This window comes from Parasteatoda tepidariorum, chromosome 11, assembly GCF_982258835.1.
Source record: "Parasteatoda tepidariorum strain Cologne lab strain chromosome 11, Ptep-v5.0, whole genome shotgun sequence".
NCBI lineage: Eukaryota > Metazoa > Arthropoda > Arachnida > Araneae > Theridiidae > Parasteatoda > Parasteatoda tepidariorum.
Window position 1 is genome coordinate 60,703,456 of NC_141765.1, and position 19,134 is coordinate 60,722,589.

The 19,134-nt window shown below is 27.0% G+C and overlaps 1 protein-coding gene across 10 annotated transcripts in view; it reads left to right on the forward strand.

Moving 5' to 3' along the window:
- LOC107446663 (forkhead box protein P1) overlaps nucleotides 1-19,134 on the forward strand; it is a 238,312-nt gene that overhangs the window by 183,641 nt on the left and 35,537 nt on the right. For 8 of the 10 annotated variants that reach the window (XM_016061360.4, XM_071187439.2, XM_016061362.4 and 5 more), the window contains 2 exons: nucleotides 7,462-7,590; nucleotides 17,622-17,789. In XM_016061360.4, the coding sequence (XP_015916846.1) occupies nucleotides 7,462-7,590; nucleotides 17,622-17,789 (297 nt within the window). Of the gene's footprint in view, nucleotides 1-7,461; nucleotides 7,591-15,168; nucleotides 15,323-17,621; nucleotides 17,790-19,134 lie in introns of those variants that run through there. The other 2 variants (XM_071187444.2, XM_071187445.2) reach the window with 2 other exon arrangements.

Genomic DNA, 19,134 nt, shown 5'->3' on the forward strand with positions numbered 1-19,134 from the left:
TGGTAAAAACATTTCTGGTAAAAAAAAAATGCAATTTTGGTTAATAAAACTGAAATATACGATATTTAAATGATGTATGTGATAGTTTTTCCATTTATATGGTAACGGGTTACCCTGAAATTCTGGTTTCCATAATTATAGCTCTTATTACTACACATTTAGTAAAAAATACGTAACTGAAAAGTAAATTTTAACAAATAAATGGTTTTTATGCCATGTTCTAAGCTATCATAATAAAATTATCAAATTTTACCACATTTACAACATTTTATCAAATATTATAATACCATGGGTTTTAGTTAATTTTGCCAAAATCATTACCAAAGCACTTTGCTAAAAATTACCAAACTTTTTAGCTTTTCCTCAGAGTCAGAAACATGGCAAATTTCACCATATTCTGATAGTTTTGACTGTGCTTTTTTTTCTCAGGATAACTTTAAAAATTTTTCACAACTTAACATCTTATTGAAGTTACTTTATTAATGTACAATCCATTCGAAAATACAACAAATTATTTTATAAATGCCTCAATTTCAATGTTCTATAATCAATGTCTTAATAACAATTTCAATATAACTCATATGAATTTGCACATTTATTACATGTGCATATATTTACGTTTTTATTAACATATTCTATTTTTTTATGTAAAGCACAATTTTAATATGAACTTGCATATTTATTATACGTGCATATATTGACGTGTTCATTAGCATATTCTAATTTTTATTTATGGATTATTTATAATACTTTCCCATAATTACATAAATTTGTTCTTAACTGTAAATCCTTACAAATTCTCAATAAAATTTTAATTAAATTTGTTAATAAAAATAATTGTAAAGTTTTGATCTGCAAAACTTTAACACTTATTAAGTAATCTTTTTCATTCTTCACTAATTTTTTTTTTCTTTCAGACAATTGTCGTTGTTAAATCTTTTTTTTAACAATTTACTTACCTATCATCGCATTTATTCTTATCTATTTTTTTTAATTCAATGTTCTTTAATCAATGTCTTAATAATAAAATTTATTATTTCGCATCAATTATTTATGACAACTTTTGATGGTGCGACTGTCGCAAAAATATGATAAAACTTGTTTAATTTTAGTCTAAAATGTTATAGTATGTTTTTCTCTGTGAGTTGATAGATACGGCAAGTTATTGATACACAGGATGTATCCATATCTTAGATTGTTAACCCCAAATGACCTGAGTAAACATATTTATTTTCGGATAGGTTTCAGTATCCTATCTCTGATGCTTTTTACGATCTAAGCCTTTCAATTAGAAATACTTTGTTTTTATACAGATAACTCTTCTTTTAATGTAAAACACAATTTTAATTTAATTTTAATTATGAACTTGCACATTTATTATACGTGCATATATTGACGTTTTTATTAACATATTCTTATTTTTATTTATTGAGTATTTAAAATACTTCCCCCATAAATTTATTCTTAACCGTAAATCCTTACAAATTTTCAATGAAATTTGAATTAAATTTGTTCATAAAAATATTTGTAAAGTGTTGAACTGCAAACTTTTATACTTATTAGGTAATCTTTTTCATTCCTTACTAATTTTTTTTTCTTTCAGACAATTGTCGTTGTCAAATCAATTTTTTTACAATTTACTTACGTATCATTACACACTTAAATGAAATGTGTAAGCAAAAAATAAAAAATAAATAAATACATTCATTTCATTTATTCTTATCTCTGTTTATTATTTTTTTTAATTTTTATATGCATTTCATCACGTGCCTAAAAGAAATTTAAGTAAAAAACAAATACTTACATTTCATTCATCCTTATCTATATTTATTTATTCTTTTGGTTCTGAAACTAGTATTTATTCCAAACACAGTATTAACATAGGGATAATGTGTACTTAAATACACAAATAAAAAAATATTTTTAACTTATTGTAACATTGTATTTACAATGCTTAGTTTTATTTGACGGATTTTCTTTTTTTTTTTTTTTTTTTTTTTTTTTGTTTTACACTATAGAGTTTTGGTCAACCTATGGAAGGTATTCTGGCCTTTCTGTGCGTTTCATTCATTTATTTATTAATTAACTTATTTATTTATTAATTAACTTATTTATTTTTCTTTGTAAAGTTTGTCCCCATTGTTTGTCCTCATTCGAGCTTAAGTTTAATTTTACCATATTTATCTGTTTTATTTTTCTTGCAATTTATTGCAATAAAGATTTTGCAATAAAAAATATTTGAATACTTGCATGCAACTCAGTTCAATATTCCTCTCTTTTCTTTTCTTTTTTTTCATATTTCAAATCATGTAAGAATAAATTCTACAAAAAAATGTGAATATTAAATTAATAGCATGTAAAATTACGATTAAGATTCAGAAATCAAATATGTTAAACCTATTCTTTTCTTATTAGTTTATAGTGTATTTTAACTAAATTTTATTATTATGAACAAAACAATTTCATCCAATACACGAAAACCACAATTTATTCAATGCCTGACAGAAAGGCAATTGTATTCAATTCAAAGCGCTGACTCTCTTTTTCTTTTCGTTGTTTTTTTTTTTTTTTTTTTTTTTTTTGTGATAAACATACTAAATTAGTTTTAAAATAGAGTAAAATTATGCATTATTTAACTACATTTCTAATTAACAATCGACATTACTGAGTTTGATTACAGACTTTTACACACCAGTGTATAACAGCAAATAAAGAATGAAGAAAAATATATTAATATGTCCGTATTAGTGGCAAAATTTTTCAAAAATATTAATTAGTTGCTTCACGAGTAGGAAGATTTTGGACATACAATATCCCGTCGGTTAACACGGAGAAAGAAGACTCCCCTTTCTGTCTAAATAAAATAAAATATTGTCTAATAAACTGAAAAAGTACTGTAAACATCTCGCCTTAAACCTTCTAAAAAAGCTATTTTTTTAAAAAATTTGATTGGTTGAAAAGCTTTTTATAAATTCAAGTTTTAAAACTACTTACAAACTTAAAATTTGGCAACTAAGTTCAATATAACACATTCCAATGAAAAATTTGAAACAGAGTTTTTACAAATATTAATTAGTTGCTTCATGAGTAAGGAGATTTTGGACATACAATATCCCGTCGGTTAACACGGAGAAAGAAAACTCCCCTTTCTGTCTAAATTTTCTAAGGAAAAGTTGTTGAGGGAATTAAAACACTCATTGTAAGAAAAAAAAAATAGATTACTCAATATTCACCAATTTTTCTTCGTTTTTGACGTAACTGTTTCTTGGAAAATGCTCCAAGAGAACTAACCATCCGTCAAATTAAAGAGATTACTATTTTCTTTTATTGGTGGATACGAGTTTTCTCAAAAGCATCGATTACCACAATTGATTTGGAAATAAAACATGATATAAATAGTGTATAAATGAAGGAGCTCTCAGCCATTCCTTGAGTTCAAACCTGAAAAACCTGCTTAATAGCTGGTTACACTAACCCCAGTACTATCCCAGTATATGGATGTATTATATATGTATTTTGTTATTAATATGCCCGTATCTTTCAGTGATTATTTATTAATTAAGATTAAAAATACATAACATGATAAAAGCAAAATAAACATGCTAAGTTTTGCATTTGTATCAATTTAGTTTGTTTGTTTTTACTATTTATCAAAGCTCGCTTTTCTTTAATTATTATTATTCCATCTCTTTTTTTTCTTAAAATTTGAATTTAAAAAACGTTATCATTCACTTACAGAATGACTAATTAATGTCTAAACATTTTATTTTAATTAATTATTCTTTTTCGTGACAATATATTCATAATAGAATAAATTCATTGCTGACCAAAATCAAATATGAACTATTTAATTATTAAAATAAATAGTTAAACTTTTCTTTGAGAGGTTCTTTTTTATTTCTTTTTTCAAAAAGCTTTTTGAGTAAAATAAAAAAAGCAAAGAAATTATCAATTTTTTTTATATTTTTCAAACGTATTTAAAATTTCTTTACATCAAATATGTTACTTAATTACGATGTTAATTGTTAATTTAAATAAGAATATTGGTTGTTAAATAAATGAAGGAATAAGTTAAAAAATTAAGGGTTTTAATTTGTACAATGAAAAAGTTATTAGTTTCAATTATATACTCTCAATATTGAATTATATTTTCTCGATATTGAATTATATTTTCTCGATATTGATTTATATTTTCTCGATATTCCATTCGTGAACGAAATCAGCTTAATTAATAAGTTAGAACTCTTTCCACGAAAACAACTTCTGTTAATTAAACCTTCCTCTAGATGGCGACACAGTCTATGAGCTTTAATTTTGAGTATAATGTTTTTGACTAAACATACTCATATTGTTTAGTTTTAAAAATCTCGTTAAAACATTTCTTTTAAAATTAATATCCTTAACTTTCATCAAAACAGCTTTAATTCTAAGCGGATTCATCCAACAATTTTATTGAGTAAAAATAATTATGCTTACTAGCGAATGTTGGAAGTTTGAAAACTGCATCTTTTCCAAAAAATATTTTTTAATTATAATTTTTAAAAAAGTAATTGGTTTTTATAATATCTTTATCTAATGTTCACACATTAAAACTATTTTCATTGTTGGCTATTCGAAATTAATGTATATTTTGTGTTATCTTTTTAGTATATTATTTAATACACTATATTATTTAATGTGCTATACTTTAAATATTATTTAACGATAATTTAAAAAAGACAAATCGAAAAAAAATTTTTATATACTTTTCACTGGATCTTATACTGAGTGACTAAATTAATTTTGTAAATCAAAAATCTATTATTTTTATTCTTATTGTTTCTGATAAAGATAAAAAATTTGAGGGCACTTGCTATTAAACTCGCTAGAGTAATAATTTTTAACAATAAACATGATGTTAAAATGAAGTCGAATTTTAAAAATTCAAATTAACATCTGAAAAATTTATGCTTTAACCTAGTTACCCTTGAGAATTTATGATTCAAATGAGAAAAAATCAACTTCGTAATTTAAAAAAAAATTATTAAAACCAATTATTATCCAATAGTTCTAAACAAATGGTACTTTAATATAAATTATATACATTTATTAAAAATCTGTGAATTCCGAAAAAAAACTTAAGAACTGTTAAATTTAGTTAGTAATTCTGTTTAAAATGTTTAATTTTCTTTACATGGCTTAAAACTTTTTAAATGACTCTTTTTTGCCTGAATCAATTTTTGTAAATCGCCGTGTTGCCTTTCCCCCCCCCCCTTTTTTTGTGGTAAACATAAGATATTTTAAATAAGTTGAACTTTCACCTGTAGAAATTTAAATAAGCCCTATAATTTTCCCTTATTGAAATCTTGTATATAAGTAAACGTCTAGTCTCAAAAATAAAATAAAAAATGTTAATAACTAAATTGTTGCTATTTTATTTGGTTACATTTTCTCAACATAACTCTTTAAAATGAAGTGGAAAACTGACATTGGCGTCCTTTTTAATTTTGAATTCATCGTCATCGACAGAAGAAAAAAAAATTTAGGTGAAAAATACATTAAGAGAATTTTTTTTTGAATGACTGTATAGAGACTTATTGAAAATTACCCGCATACACTATGAGCTTTACATTTTATCGTGAAAGGTTTTATATGACTATACTAAAACGTTTTAGAAATGGCCGATTTTAAAACCAGAGAATAAGACTAATTAAAAACACATCAATACTTTACATATTATTCTTCGTATAATAAAGTGAAACACTTTTTTACAATTTTTCCTAAATTCTTTTGAGTGGATGGATGCTGTTTTAAAAATAATCTTCTTATATGAAGAATATATTAATTAATTGAGAAATAATAAAACAGTAAAGCCTTGTCTTTGCAATTTGTAGTGAAACATTTTTGATGACTATTTCATATTTCCATGCTGCCGATACTACTATGCTACTTTTAAAACTATGAACCGCATATAAACAATGACCTAGTTAAAAATCCGCGTAGTCTATTCTTTACAATTTGAACTTGTACGTTTTTGACAATAATTTGAAATCTCCATTCCATTAATTAAGTTGGTTTTGAAACTTCATTCTTCATAAAAACAATGCACTAATGAAAAACCATTTCAATATATTCTTCACGTTTTAAAGTAAACCAAATTTGACCATTGTCTCGAATTTTTATATGGTGAATTAAACTAGATTTGAAACTAGGCACCTCATGTTACATATTTTAAACAAGTATCTTAAATCTTCTTGCAGTATATTAAGCTGTTTTTGAAACTATGCACAGTACGTAATGCGCTATTTACAAACCAGTAAAGTCTATTTTTTACATTTTTATCAGTTATTTTTCACGATTGTTTTACAAGTACTTGAAGTAGATGGCTTTTAAACTTATATAAAAAAATACTAATTAAAAAATATTTGGAAAATTGATTATTTTTATATTGCCAATGAGACGTTTATCATCATTATTTCAAACTTTTTAGAATGGATCGAGTTCGTTTCCAAACAACGACACAGACAATATATTTATGAAAAAAAATCCACAAGCCGATTAACTACATTTTAAAGTTAACGTTTACCACGATTATCTGAAAACTCTTTAATTGAGCATGAGCTCGTTTTCAAACTAAGAGCTCCGTACAAGCAATATATTACTAGAAAATCCATTTTACTTTTTGTTTTTTTGTTAGATTTTAAATTAAATATTTTTCATCTGAAACTTTTTTGCGGGGATTATTTAATGTAATGTAAGCAACTTATATACAGGATATCTTTAATCAGTCTAACTGTATTTAAAGATTTATAACAGAAAAATGATTTAATTTGAATAAATAATTCGTGCAGAAAAATAATGCATGAGGCACAAATTTTTGCTTCTAGTATTTCTGGCTTTTTTTTTAAACTTTTTCAATAGATATTTTAATTGATAACACTGCTGATAACTAACTCCTTAATAAAATAATTGCACTTCAAATTACGAATTTGAACCTTTAGCTATCTTTTAATGAACAAAAGTCGTCTTATAACATTTTCATAATGTTCACCATCAGCTGTAAGCCAAATTACATTCCAGAAACCTATCAATTGAGCAAAAGAATATTGACACACAAATACTAGAACCCGCTAGCATTTTATAAGTATTCAAACCCACAACTATAAACATTCATGTTACTTAAAAAAATCCAACACGTGTATCAAAACACACCGGAAAGAAGGTTTGAGAGAACTCGGAGCGCTATCTGTAGATAAATGGGAAACTAAAACCAGGAATTCACCAAAGAAAAATTTATAGCCAGCACATGAACTTGCTCTAAAAATTATTATTCTTATTTTTATTTTTAAAAAATTTCAACCGTTTTCTTGTCATTAATTTCTTGAAAGCCGTGATTTTAATTTAGGACACTCTGCTTATGTAACAAATGATAAAAGTGATGGATTAATTAACGTAATTAACTAAATACAATTATTTTTTTAGGATGAGGAGATGATGAGCCACGAGAGTTATAGTGAGAACTCTGCCATCAATTTATCCACCACACAAACAAGTCGAGGGTCCTCATCAGCTGCTAATGGAACTGGAGATTCAGAAGATAGTCAAAGCTCAGTAAGTACTGCACTGCACTCTAAAAAAAATTCACTGCTATTTACCGGCAAAAAGTGTTCCAGTCATTGACCTAAGAAATAAATTTATACTCGTTGAGCTGTTTACATTACATTACACCCTGACAGATCCTTGAAACATAGATCTTTTGCCCTGTTTTCAGTTAGTTTGAATGTGGTAGAAAGAACGCAAAAGGCAAAAACAAGCTGGGACCATAAAAATACAGGTCTGCTCGAAAATTTTTACTCGTAAAATATATAGCCACTGACCGTAATTTAACATTATTACTGTTTCACTCTGGGCCTTGTCGTTGTTTGAGACTTAGATGGTTTGTTTGTCGAACCAAGACAAAACGTTTAACGAATGCAAAACGATGGAGAGAGTTGTGTGTTCGTTGTTACTACTGTATATAGAGTGGAAGTGAAATGTTCAATGATGCCTGATGGATTCGAACCTGGGATCTTTTGCCTGTAGCCAGATGCTATAATCGTCATAGAAAGGGTGTATACTCTTGTCTGTCAATAGAAAGAACTCCCCACGCCATTCATTTGGAGCAGTGTCGGTTACGAGGTTTAACTATTTGATGTAAGAGTATTGGGGCAGTATTTGAGAAAATTATGCGCTTGGGCGGGCGAGAGAAGTGGAATCAGGTGAAAGAGTAAAATGCTGTATTTTTTGTTACCATTGCAGCAAATGGTCTTATACTTTATAGCGAGAGGAGTTATTTCTATAGACAAATTAAAGAGATCTCATTAGAAACGAAAGTTTGAATTTCTTTAACTGCCCCCACGAAAAAGGTGCCATTTGCTATAAAACTAGTATTCTGAGAGTTTCAGTCAAAATAATAAAGTATAATAATAATAAAAATAATATTTAAACCTTGCCTCCGAGCGTCAAAGTTTTTATAAAAGAAAAACAAGATTTTTCTCAAAACAATGGAACGTTTTCCGTTATAAATTCCGAACGAAGAGTTTTGGAAACACAATTCTGGACTTATTTTGTTATTAATGCTTTCAGCTTAAATTTTTATAGTTGAGATGTTTTTGTCCACGAACTGATCTTCTCATATTACCGAACTAGTCTATTTATTTATGATTTTTTTTTAATCTGACATGTATTTGAGATATCTCTACACGGGGAAATATGGTAAAATTACCGCACTGCATGGTAATTAAATATCGCTGGTTAAAAAAAACAGCAGCATAATTTTAGTAAATAAAACCAAAATATACAGTAATTAAATCATCTACTTTATAATTTTTCTCTTCATTAAGTAACGGTTTACCGGTAATTCTGTTTTTCGAAATTATAGTTCTTATTACCACACATTTAGTAAAAATGCAAATCTAAAAACCAAATTTTACCGAATAAATGGGTTTTATACTGTGTTCTACCAATTACCAAATTTTACCACATTTACGAAATTTTGTCACATATTATAAAACTATATTTTATTGTTTGTTTTACGAAAATCATTACAAACGCGCTTCGGTAAAAATTACCGAGCTTTTTAGTGTTTTCATAGAGCCAGAAACGCGATAAATTTTACCATTTTCTGGTTGTTTTGACCATATTTCTCTCAGTGTATTTTAAACAGTTTTTAGGTAAGCTTCATTTTGCGATTGCAGCATATTTATGCACCACAATACAATATCCTGTATGTCAATCGATTTATTAATTTTTTTTAAATAAAAGATTGGGGCTCGAATTTGGTATAATTAAATTAATCTTTTAAAAATATTTCTTACGTGTATGTTACATGCGCATTATTTCATACGTGTCTTAGATTTACAAATCTCGAGGTTAACCGTTTCCCCACAATTTGGAGTTTCATGCATATTTTCATACAACTGAACCAAATGAATTTTTTGAAAGTAATATCGTTTACTTCGTTTTCGTTTAATATCGTTACTACTTTTGAAAGTAATACCGTTCAAGTAGGATGTTTAAAAAAATTTCGATTTTACCGAAATCCTAGAGTGGCCTAACGGCTTGATATTCTAAAATTTAAAAAGAATATGCTTAACAATAAATAGAAAATATTTTTTACAAATAATTAGAAAATATTTCAGTCCAACAATTTTTTTACTCGCAAATTGTTATTTAATTCACCTCAATATAAAAGTAAATGTAGAAAAAGAATATCCTGTTTAAAGTTAGACAAGCAAATCTTAAACCGTGGGATAAAAAGAAACAAATTAAATAGCAAAACACATCATTAAAAAGAACAGTGAACTTCGCAATTTAAGACATTATTGATTAAAAAATGCATCAACCAATTCAATTTTTCCAACAACGAATTAAACAAATACTTTTTTTCTTATTTCTTTCCAATGATGCTTAAACATTTAAAATAAATCAATTTTTAAAGTTTATGAAGTTTTTTTTTTCAATTAGAATTCTCCTATCGACACAATTCGTTTTGATACCGCTAATTTTATATCGAAGAGCCGATTAGCAGACGCACCGAAACATGTTAAGTAAATAAAGGCATCGCCTAAATTTGAAAACAATTTACTCTGAATCTTTCAACACCCTCTCCTACAATCGTTTGAAGAACTGTTGAATCTTCAAATCAGTAGTTCTAATAGAAAAATAAGGGAATAAATGCTCTGCAAATACGTCGCAACCATCCCCTAATCACGCCTATTTTGCAAATAGATGTCATTAGGCGAACACATTAAACTTAATAACATAATAACGGAGCATCGGACCAATAAGGGAAGAAAATAAACGAATTTTACAAATAAAGCGGATTTTGGAGATGCAATGAGAACATATGGAGGCGACAATTCGTTTTCAATTCTTTAAGCACATCGATGAAATGTCTTTTTAAATAAAGAGAATTTCTCTTTTTTATTCTTTCAACATGGCTAATTGTTTAAAATTTACACCTGTCTTTGTAATGGAATTCTAATGGTAAAAGAATTCCATTATAAATACAATTTCCTACGCGAATTATCGGTTATATAGAAATTGCTATTTGTTTTAATGACCCGAAGGAAATTTTTTCAAAAATAATTTAATTTCGAGTGATTTTAAATAGACCATTTCGTTTATTAATGTTGAAAATCATGGAATCAAAATAATACTTAAAATATATTGCACCTGTTTCTGATTGTTTACTTTGATGCTTTCTTAATCCTCGTATCATTGCGCTCCTTTTAGATTAATTTTGCTTAAGCTTTTCCCAGTTTTTAAATGCAGGATCCAACTCTTAAAGATGTAATTATATTCTTTCGGTATTTTAATTAATTATCTGATTAACTTATAAAATTGTCTCCTTTTCTAAACATGAAACAAAATGAAGATTTAATTGAATTAAAACAATTTCTACATATATTTCGGTAATGAATTATCTATAAAAGGTCCAGGACACCAAAATTTTAAAAATCCTGAGTTTCTTTTTTTGTGTTACTTAAAATAATTGAATTATTTATTTTTCACGTGTAAAAAATTAGGATTTTATCTTAATTAAAACTTAATTAGACTTCTCTCCATTTCGACAGAAATTAAGAAGACTTTTTTTTCTCCTTGACTATTTATTATTATTATTATTATTATTTTAAAAGTAGGGATGCATTTTATAACCTATTAGACATAAATGCATAAAGTTTAGATCATATGTTTTAGTTTCTTTGGGATTTTTGGATTTTATTTTGTAATTAAAATTGCTTGTATTAATTTTATAACCATAACTTTTTAAACACCAATAGCGAAAGCTGTTAAATGCAAATTAAAGTATGTTTTTAAGTTTTTGCAACGTTTATATTTTAAGATATTTGCTTAAATTTTTTGTTTCACTCAAAATAAACTAAAAAAATTTAATATTGTATCATAGAATTGTCAGTTGTAATAAAAATGTGAGACACCAGTTTATGAAATTTTTTGAGTTTGAAATTTTTTTAATAAACTATAAAATATTTGTGAGCTTTTTGTCTACACTTTTTGTATGATGCAACAGTATTAAAAATTTATAACAATATAGATGCATCTTTAAGAGAACATTAAAAATGTGATCCGAGAACTTGTCTTAATGTCGTAAATGTTATGTATATTAAAAATTCTAAAACTTGTGTGAAAAATTTAGTACTAATTCGTGTGAACGTAACTTTTTGTTATGGTGAAAGTTCTTTTAGGGTTGTCGCTAGGTTCTAAATCTGTGTCCTAGGCATCATTAATGTGCCTTTCAAGAAAAAACAAGGTCTCAATTGTACTAAAAGTCTGAAATGTTACAAAAACGTGCATGAAAATAAATAATGAAAATATGCTTTAAACTAATTAAAAGTCAAATATAAAGAACTCAAATTATTAATTTCGTACAGTTTACTAAACTAATTATTAAAACCTTAAATCAATATTACAAATTTTCTATAAGAAAATATAAGTCTCAATTAGTTTATGAGATAAGTTGAAAATGTAATGGAGAATCTTATAAAAAATTTTATTTTAAAACAAACCACGAAATTTAATAACAATCGATCTATATCAGACAATTTATTTAACCAATTTAAACATATCGACAAAAGAATAAAAATAAACCAATAAGGTTATCAAAAAAGTGTGTCAACTTACTTTTTTTAAAAGATGACAAATGCATTATGAAATTTTTCTCTGTTTTCTATAAGTCTCGTTCCCCTTATTTTTATTAAAAGAATTAGTTTAATGTAATTGTCCTCCATAAGAAAAATACAAAATGAATAAATAATAAAATGAAACTGGTATACGAAGAAAGCTGAAAACTGTTTTTTATTCATTACTCGTACTTCGTTAGCATTTGTTTAAAATATATAAATTCGATTTTTCACTTATTTCATTCAGTGTAAAACTTTAAAAAAAAACTCCCAGAATAACATGATTGGAGTTTCTCGCACTAAGTGGTTCAATCTTAATTGTTCAAATGCTAATCAATTAATGCTAACTATTAAGTTACGGAATAAGATACAAAAGCATACTTTCGCTGAATAAACATACCTTTTTTTTCCAATGGATTTTATTCATTAACTATTAAAATTTGTAAAGGAGCAGTCGCAATCTGAAAAATATGTTCCCTAGCTTAATGAGGAGAATGGTCGGAAATTTGGTTCCTTTAATGTTAATTTCACTTTCTGTGAATTTTTTAATATCTCAGGAGCTTTTTAAGCGATTCAAAAAAATTTTTTCATTCTAATAAAAAATCATTTTACTTAAACATAACTCCGTATAAAAATAATTTTTAATTTTAAGTATTTTTTATTATTTTATTTGAAAATTGCCGGAAAAAATTTAATTTTTAGGTAAGTAAACTTTTATACAATTTTAAATTATGTAGATTTAAATAACCAAAAACAATAACCGAAACAAATACAATATTCTTAACTGACTTTATTTCTTTTAAAAAATAAACACTTTAAAAAATAAATAAAAAATTTAAAAAGTTATTTTTATAAGTTTTAGAAGCAATTGCTCTCTAATTGGATTATCTAATTTTTAATTTCTGACGCATTTGTTAATGTTTTCTTTCTAAGCTAAGTTTTATTTTGATGTTTTGTAAATTGTTAAGTGTTCTAAGCTTTTTATTCAAGCAACAATTTTATTAAGCTCAATGCAAATCATTCATCACAAACGTTACATCGTTACTATCGTCTGTGTATTGCTGTAATTTATTTTTGAATTTAATCGATGCATACTCGATGAAAAATGCAAACCTTGTTACAAAAATTTATATTTATAGATTTCGGAACATAGCTAAGTTATAAAGAATACAAATTTGGTATTATTTTCTTTACAAACCAAACCAAACAAACCAAAAAAAAAAATTTTTGAAGCGAATTTATCTATTACAAATCTGTTATAGAGCAATGAAGCAATAATCAAATTGAAAAATCTTCATCTTCTACAAAAGGTATTTATTTATTCAGATTTGGAGCCCGAAAACAAAGTGCAAAAGTTTTATATTAAAAAATTTAGTTATTTTTATAATTTCTGAAGGCCTGTGATTTTGAATCTATTGGAAAAAGATTCACTAAAAAAGAATACGTTCTTGCGTCTGATTTCTCAACTTAAAATGTTGTTTGCATTAAGTATTCAACTTATTTAGGATATAACACTCTAAGATTGCATATTAGGAAGTGAAAATTAGATCATTAGAATCAAAAAATTATTCAGGGTGCCTTAATTTATTCTCACTATACCAGAAATATTAAAATGACCGATTGCATGGTAAGTCTGCGTCTTGGACTAATAATTTATGGCAAAAAAAATATGTTATCTTGTAGAACAGTGTTTCCCAAAGTGTGGTACGCGTACCCCCAGGGGTACGGGAACACGTTACACGTTCTTTATAATGTATCTTGCAACAAACGAGAATTTCAAAAAATTTTATTTAAAAACAAAGCTAACCATGAAAATTTACGATTACGTATTTTTCTATTGGCTATTTTTTGCAGAGTTAACTTTTAATAATTAATGGTGTCAACAGCCAGTTGTGATTTTTGACTTTTGTGCAATTTTTTTTATCACAGCAAAAACAATGTCATCCTTCTCACTGATGCATATAAACTTATTAACAGAACTTTGCACCAAAAAAGAAAAAAGAAAACATATTTTTTAAAAAATACATAAATTTTTTTATTAATGGTTCACCACAGCGTTGCGAAAAATTTAGAAAGGGTGCACAAAAGTCATAAGTTTGGGAAACACTGTTGTAGAATAATCAAAGAAGTAATGATCTACATTTATATAATCTTATATAACGCTGTTGTTGGTCTGTGAGCATCTTTAATCATAAAGTAACTATCACGTGATCATCGAGCAATTAAGATAATATGTTAGCATGTGAATATCCGATCATTGAACAAAAAATATTTATTGTGTTTTTTTTTTCTTCGTCCTGCACTAAAAATCACAATTATTTAAATATCCAACTCTAAGGTGATGTTGTGTCTCAGATTAACATTTTCTAGTTCAAAAATACGCTACAGTGAAGAATTTTTGAAGAAAAAAAATCAAACTTCTGTAACCGTATGATACATCAAGTATTAGTTACTTTTGAGTAGCATTATTCTCAAACTAACTCTCATGTAATTCTTGCATCATGAAGATTGCATGTTAAAATGGGGAAATCTGATGAATAGATCAGAAGTTACTATATATATTTTTTCAGATGAACTCCACAAAATATAATATTTATTAAAATGACCGAATTTAATGTGACGATGCGTATCTGATATTTTCTTACTCAAAAATATGTGTCATCGTGAAGAATGTTACAAGAAGAAAATAATTCATATTTCTAAAATCTTACATCACGTTATAGTTGGTTTGTGAGTAGCATTACTCACAATCTCAAGACTTTAATCCTAAGTGTTAATATTTCCAACAGTCAAACACATATAAACATTAATGCAGTAATACAAATTTCACGATTAATATGGCTCCTAATGCCTGTGTCTGATAAAATGTTTTGTTTGATGTACTCTTTTCCCTACTTTTGCGAATTGTTTTTCGCTGGATTTATGCCATATGCTAAAACAGAAAGAAGATTTATGATCTGATTTTTGTCATTGGCAATACGTTGGCGAGACATAGTGATCTCTTCTAATCTCTGGAAAGAAAGCAATTACATCTTACTTATCTTTAAAGATGCGTTGACACCTGTTCCTAGCAAATGCGCTTGTCGTTTCGTGATTGTGCCATCCGTTATCCATCTTCAATTGATGAGTATTCAACAATGACACCAACCATGCTTTTTTGGGTAAGGGATATTTTTTATGATAAATTCTCGGCTTTGGTTAATATTAATAATTATTTATAAAATTCGTACTTAGTTTATATAAACACTTAATTTTTATCAGCAAATGAAAAATTATTTGTCGTTTTCGGTTATTAATATCCGAATCAAAATTTTTCAATAATTCGCATAATTTTTTGATCACATGAGAACTTATTTCAGAAAGCTTTCGTTTTATTATATTTATATTTTGAATATAATTATATGCCTAATATAATGTCTGTTATAATTATTGAAATAAAATCACAAATAAAATCACAATCATATTAAAGTTTCACCATTCAGCAAAATTAAAAAAAATAGTCAATAGCTTATATAATTTAGTAATAGTTAATAATAAAAATAATTTAATATTACATCAAAGTGTTTATTTTTAATATAATTATTTTTCATTATTTATGCTAGATTCGATGTACGAAAAATTAACGTAAAATCTTGAATAACTTTTGATTTTTACGTACTAAGAAGCAATTTTAATGGTTCATTAAGCATGTCTTATCTATGCAAATTAATGATCGATATTTTAAATTATTTTAAATCGATATCAGACACAAAAGCGTACTTCTTTTGAATAAATATACCTTTTTTCGATAGATTTAGATTTAGAACTAACAAAATAAGGAGGAATTTACAATCTGGAAAATTTGGTCACAATGGTTTAGACAATAGATTGATCGATAGAGGGCTCTTTTAAATGTTAATTTTATGACTATGTTGACCGGCAATTTTACACTGAAACTACTACGTCATGGCTATTATTTTGTAATTGAATGAAGAAGTAAAGTAAAACATACTAAATATTGATTTGATGCATAAGCAATATTGTCTGATATAGAATTAACTCGACATTTCAAGTGCATTGACGATTTAATTCGTCATCGGTCAATAATGTGTTAATTTTTGCCTTTTTCGTCATAGTTCTAAAACCGAAATCGAAAGTTGCCCCAATTTTTTTGTCCAAGGTGCTTCCAAACTTTGCTAAGTTGTGGTTCCCTTACGAGATTTAAAATTGTTTTACTGCTCTTTGCTATTTATCTGAGGTATAATACTTATTATGAACGTATAATATATATTTAAGGTGCGTATGGCTATGAAACAGATGCCGTGAAACTGAACGATCAGAATATAGAAAGAATACACTCACAGATGAAATTCACTTAGATACTTTATCTGTACTTAATAAAAATGTACCAATAATATCATGAGCATTTGCCATGATCAACAAAAACAGGGAAGACCGAGGAATAGATTAATAGTTTGCAGAAATCTCAGGAGAATGAAAAATTTCAAAACAAACGAGCTCAATAGACTATAATGGAATAGAATTGTTAGTGAGATCATGGTCCAGAACTAGGCATTAATAATAATAGTAGGTAAAATAATAATATAAGTAACAGTAATGTATGAAGAGAATAAAAATAGAGAGAAAATATCATCTACATTCGAAGGTATTGTGAATTTGTTTAGTGCGATGGATGAAATAGTTATTCATTACGTAACATTTCAAATCTGTGAATATAGCTAGCCGCAATTCTTTTTAATGGTTATTTTATATAACATTTGCTCTTTAGAACAGCAACTGATGAAAATACACTGGTCTGAGGTAGCAAAGCGATTGTGAACAAACCCTTATAGCCTTTTCCATTAATACAAGATATTCATATCTAACATTTATTCAAAACTTTATCAAATCTCCCTTGAAACTTTTGTTTCTTTTTGAATTGCAACAGATTGATATTATAGGATTAACATAAGCCTTGATATCAAAGGCAGAATTTGTTTCACTCTGTGGCAACCAAGAGTGTAGAGACGCTCTCTTTGGAAATCCTTTAATTACACATGGAATAGCTAAACTTTTAAGTCTGAAATTACTTCACTATATTTCATTTTATTTTTATAACCCCCGCTAAACAGCCGACCCAATACTGGGTTTATGACTACCAATGTTCACCTCCGTAACCTTGTAATTTTAAACCCAATCCAGAAGACAAGGGAGCTCCTGGATCAGTACCCCCAGAGGTATGGATTTGCTATGGGAACATGGAGGACTTTGTGACCCGACAGATTTAACGTGCATCAGTCACAATTTACTACACGGGGAGTCTTCGGCCGGCTGGGGTAGAACCCATGATCTCTTCGACATAGGCCCAGTGACCTACCAACCAGGCTATCCCGGCCCTTGTTTCACAATATTATTAAAAATGATAATAACCATAGATTCCGTTTACAAGATTTATTAAAAAATGTTATTTTTATTTTTTAGAACAAAACTGTCGGTAAAGGCTGTGATGGTGTGACAGATTCAACACCCTTAAACTCTGCTGCACAACTTTTGATGGTTCCTCATCAAAGTTCTATGCAAAAGTTTTTATCTCCCACCCAAATACAACAGTTCCTGCAACACCAAGCTCTCTATTACCAAAGGCAGCAAGTAAGTTATTCAATTAAATTGCGAATAGTAGAATTTACAGAATAAATATTAATTTCCCTTGTCCATATATAAACAGACGGCATTCTCATCTCAGTAGAATTATGTACACTGTAAAAAAATTTCAGAGTATGACCTATAATATCGAGCAAATTTGCTGCAATTATAATATGATACTAAGTTGAACCAGATTATTACACTTTTCACAATACTATGGTTCAATTTGAATGGAAACATGGTTCAATACACCTTATTAAGTTCATTATGGTTCAGGCTTAAAGGCGTATTAAGGTTCGAGGTTACAAAGATATCCTAAATAACTTTCACTCTAATGATCAAAATTTCGCAAATTAAGGGAACCAATATGAATTAAGGTCACAAAATAACAGAAATGCATGTTTAAAATATTGCTTTTTTTAAATTATATTATTCAGATTTCGTTCAAATTTTGTATTTTGTCATTTAAAATTACATATTACATAGTTTAAGAAGGAGTAAAAATTTGTATACCTTTTACCCTAAAATCACTTTTCGACCAATAATAAGTAAGGCAATCATTAAGAATAATAAATTATTATTAAAAAATTTTTTAGCATGGAATTCTCTTTGGATGAACGAATTTCATAATTGAGTAATTTACGACGAACGAATAAATTGATTTCAAATTGTAAACGAACTTCATAATTAGTTCATTTAAAAACTTGTGACAAATCCATCTATCGAAATAAAAAGTTATGTTTAATCAGGGAGAGGTTTTCTGTGTCTGATTTCGTAACTTAAAATACCTTCTACAATAATTAATTTCATAGTAATGAGAAAATTTAATTCGTCATTTTAAAACATTAAGATTAACACTTAAAAATTCGATCATTGAAAGAAGTTATTGTGGGTTTTGTGCACATTATACTTACTATATTAGGGTTTAATGTTGTACCAATTTTCCTGAAATGACACTGATTCTGTATGATAAATACAGAATCAGTACAATCATGTAATATAATAAATGAATATGGAATTCCGCACTATCAATAGATTAAACTTCGGAATTAAGAAGACATTTTTAACACTTCAGAAAATTCCGATTTTCCAAATTTTTTTAATAAATTTTCCTGTTTTGTTTTTCTAAATTTGAAACTACCACTTTAGATTACTTTTTGCAATTTTGAAGCAAGCCTTTATTTTGCAAACAAACTTCTTTATTTGTTTCGTAATTAAAAATAATTTTTATCCTTATTTTATTAGCCTTTATTATTTCATCTTTGGCGAATTTATTTTATTGTTCGTAAGAATGAGGCTTAGTAATGTATATATTTCTTTATTTTTCATTTTTATTACACAAACATATACT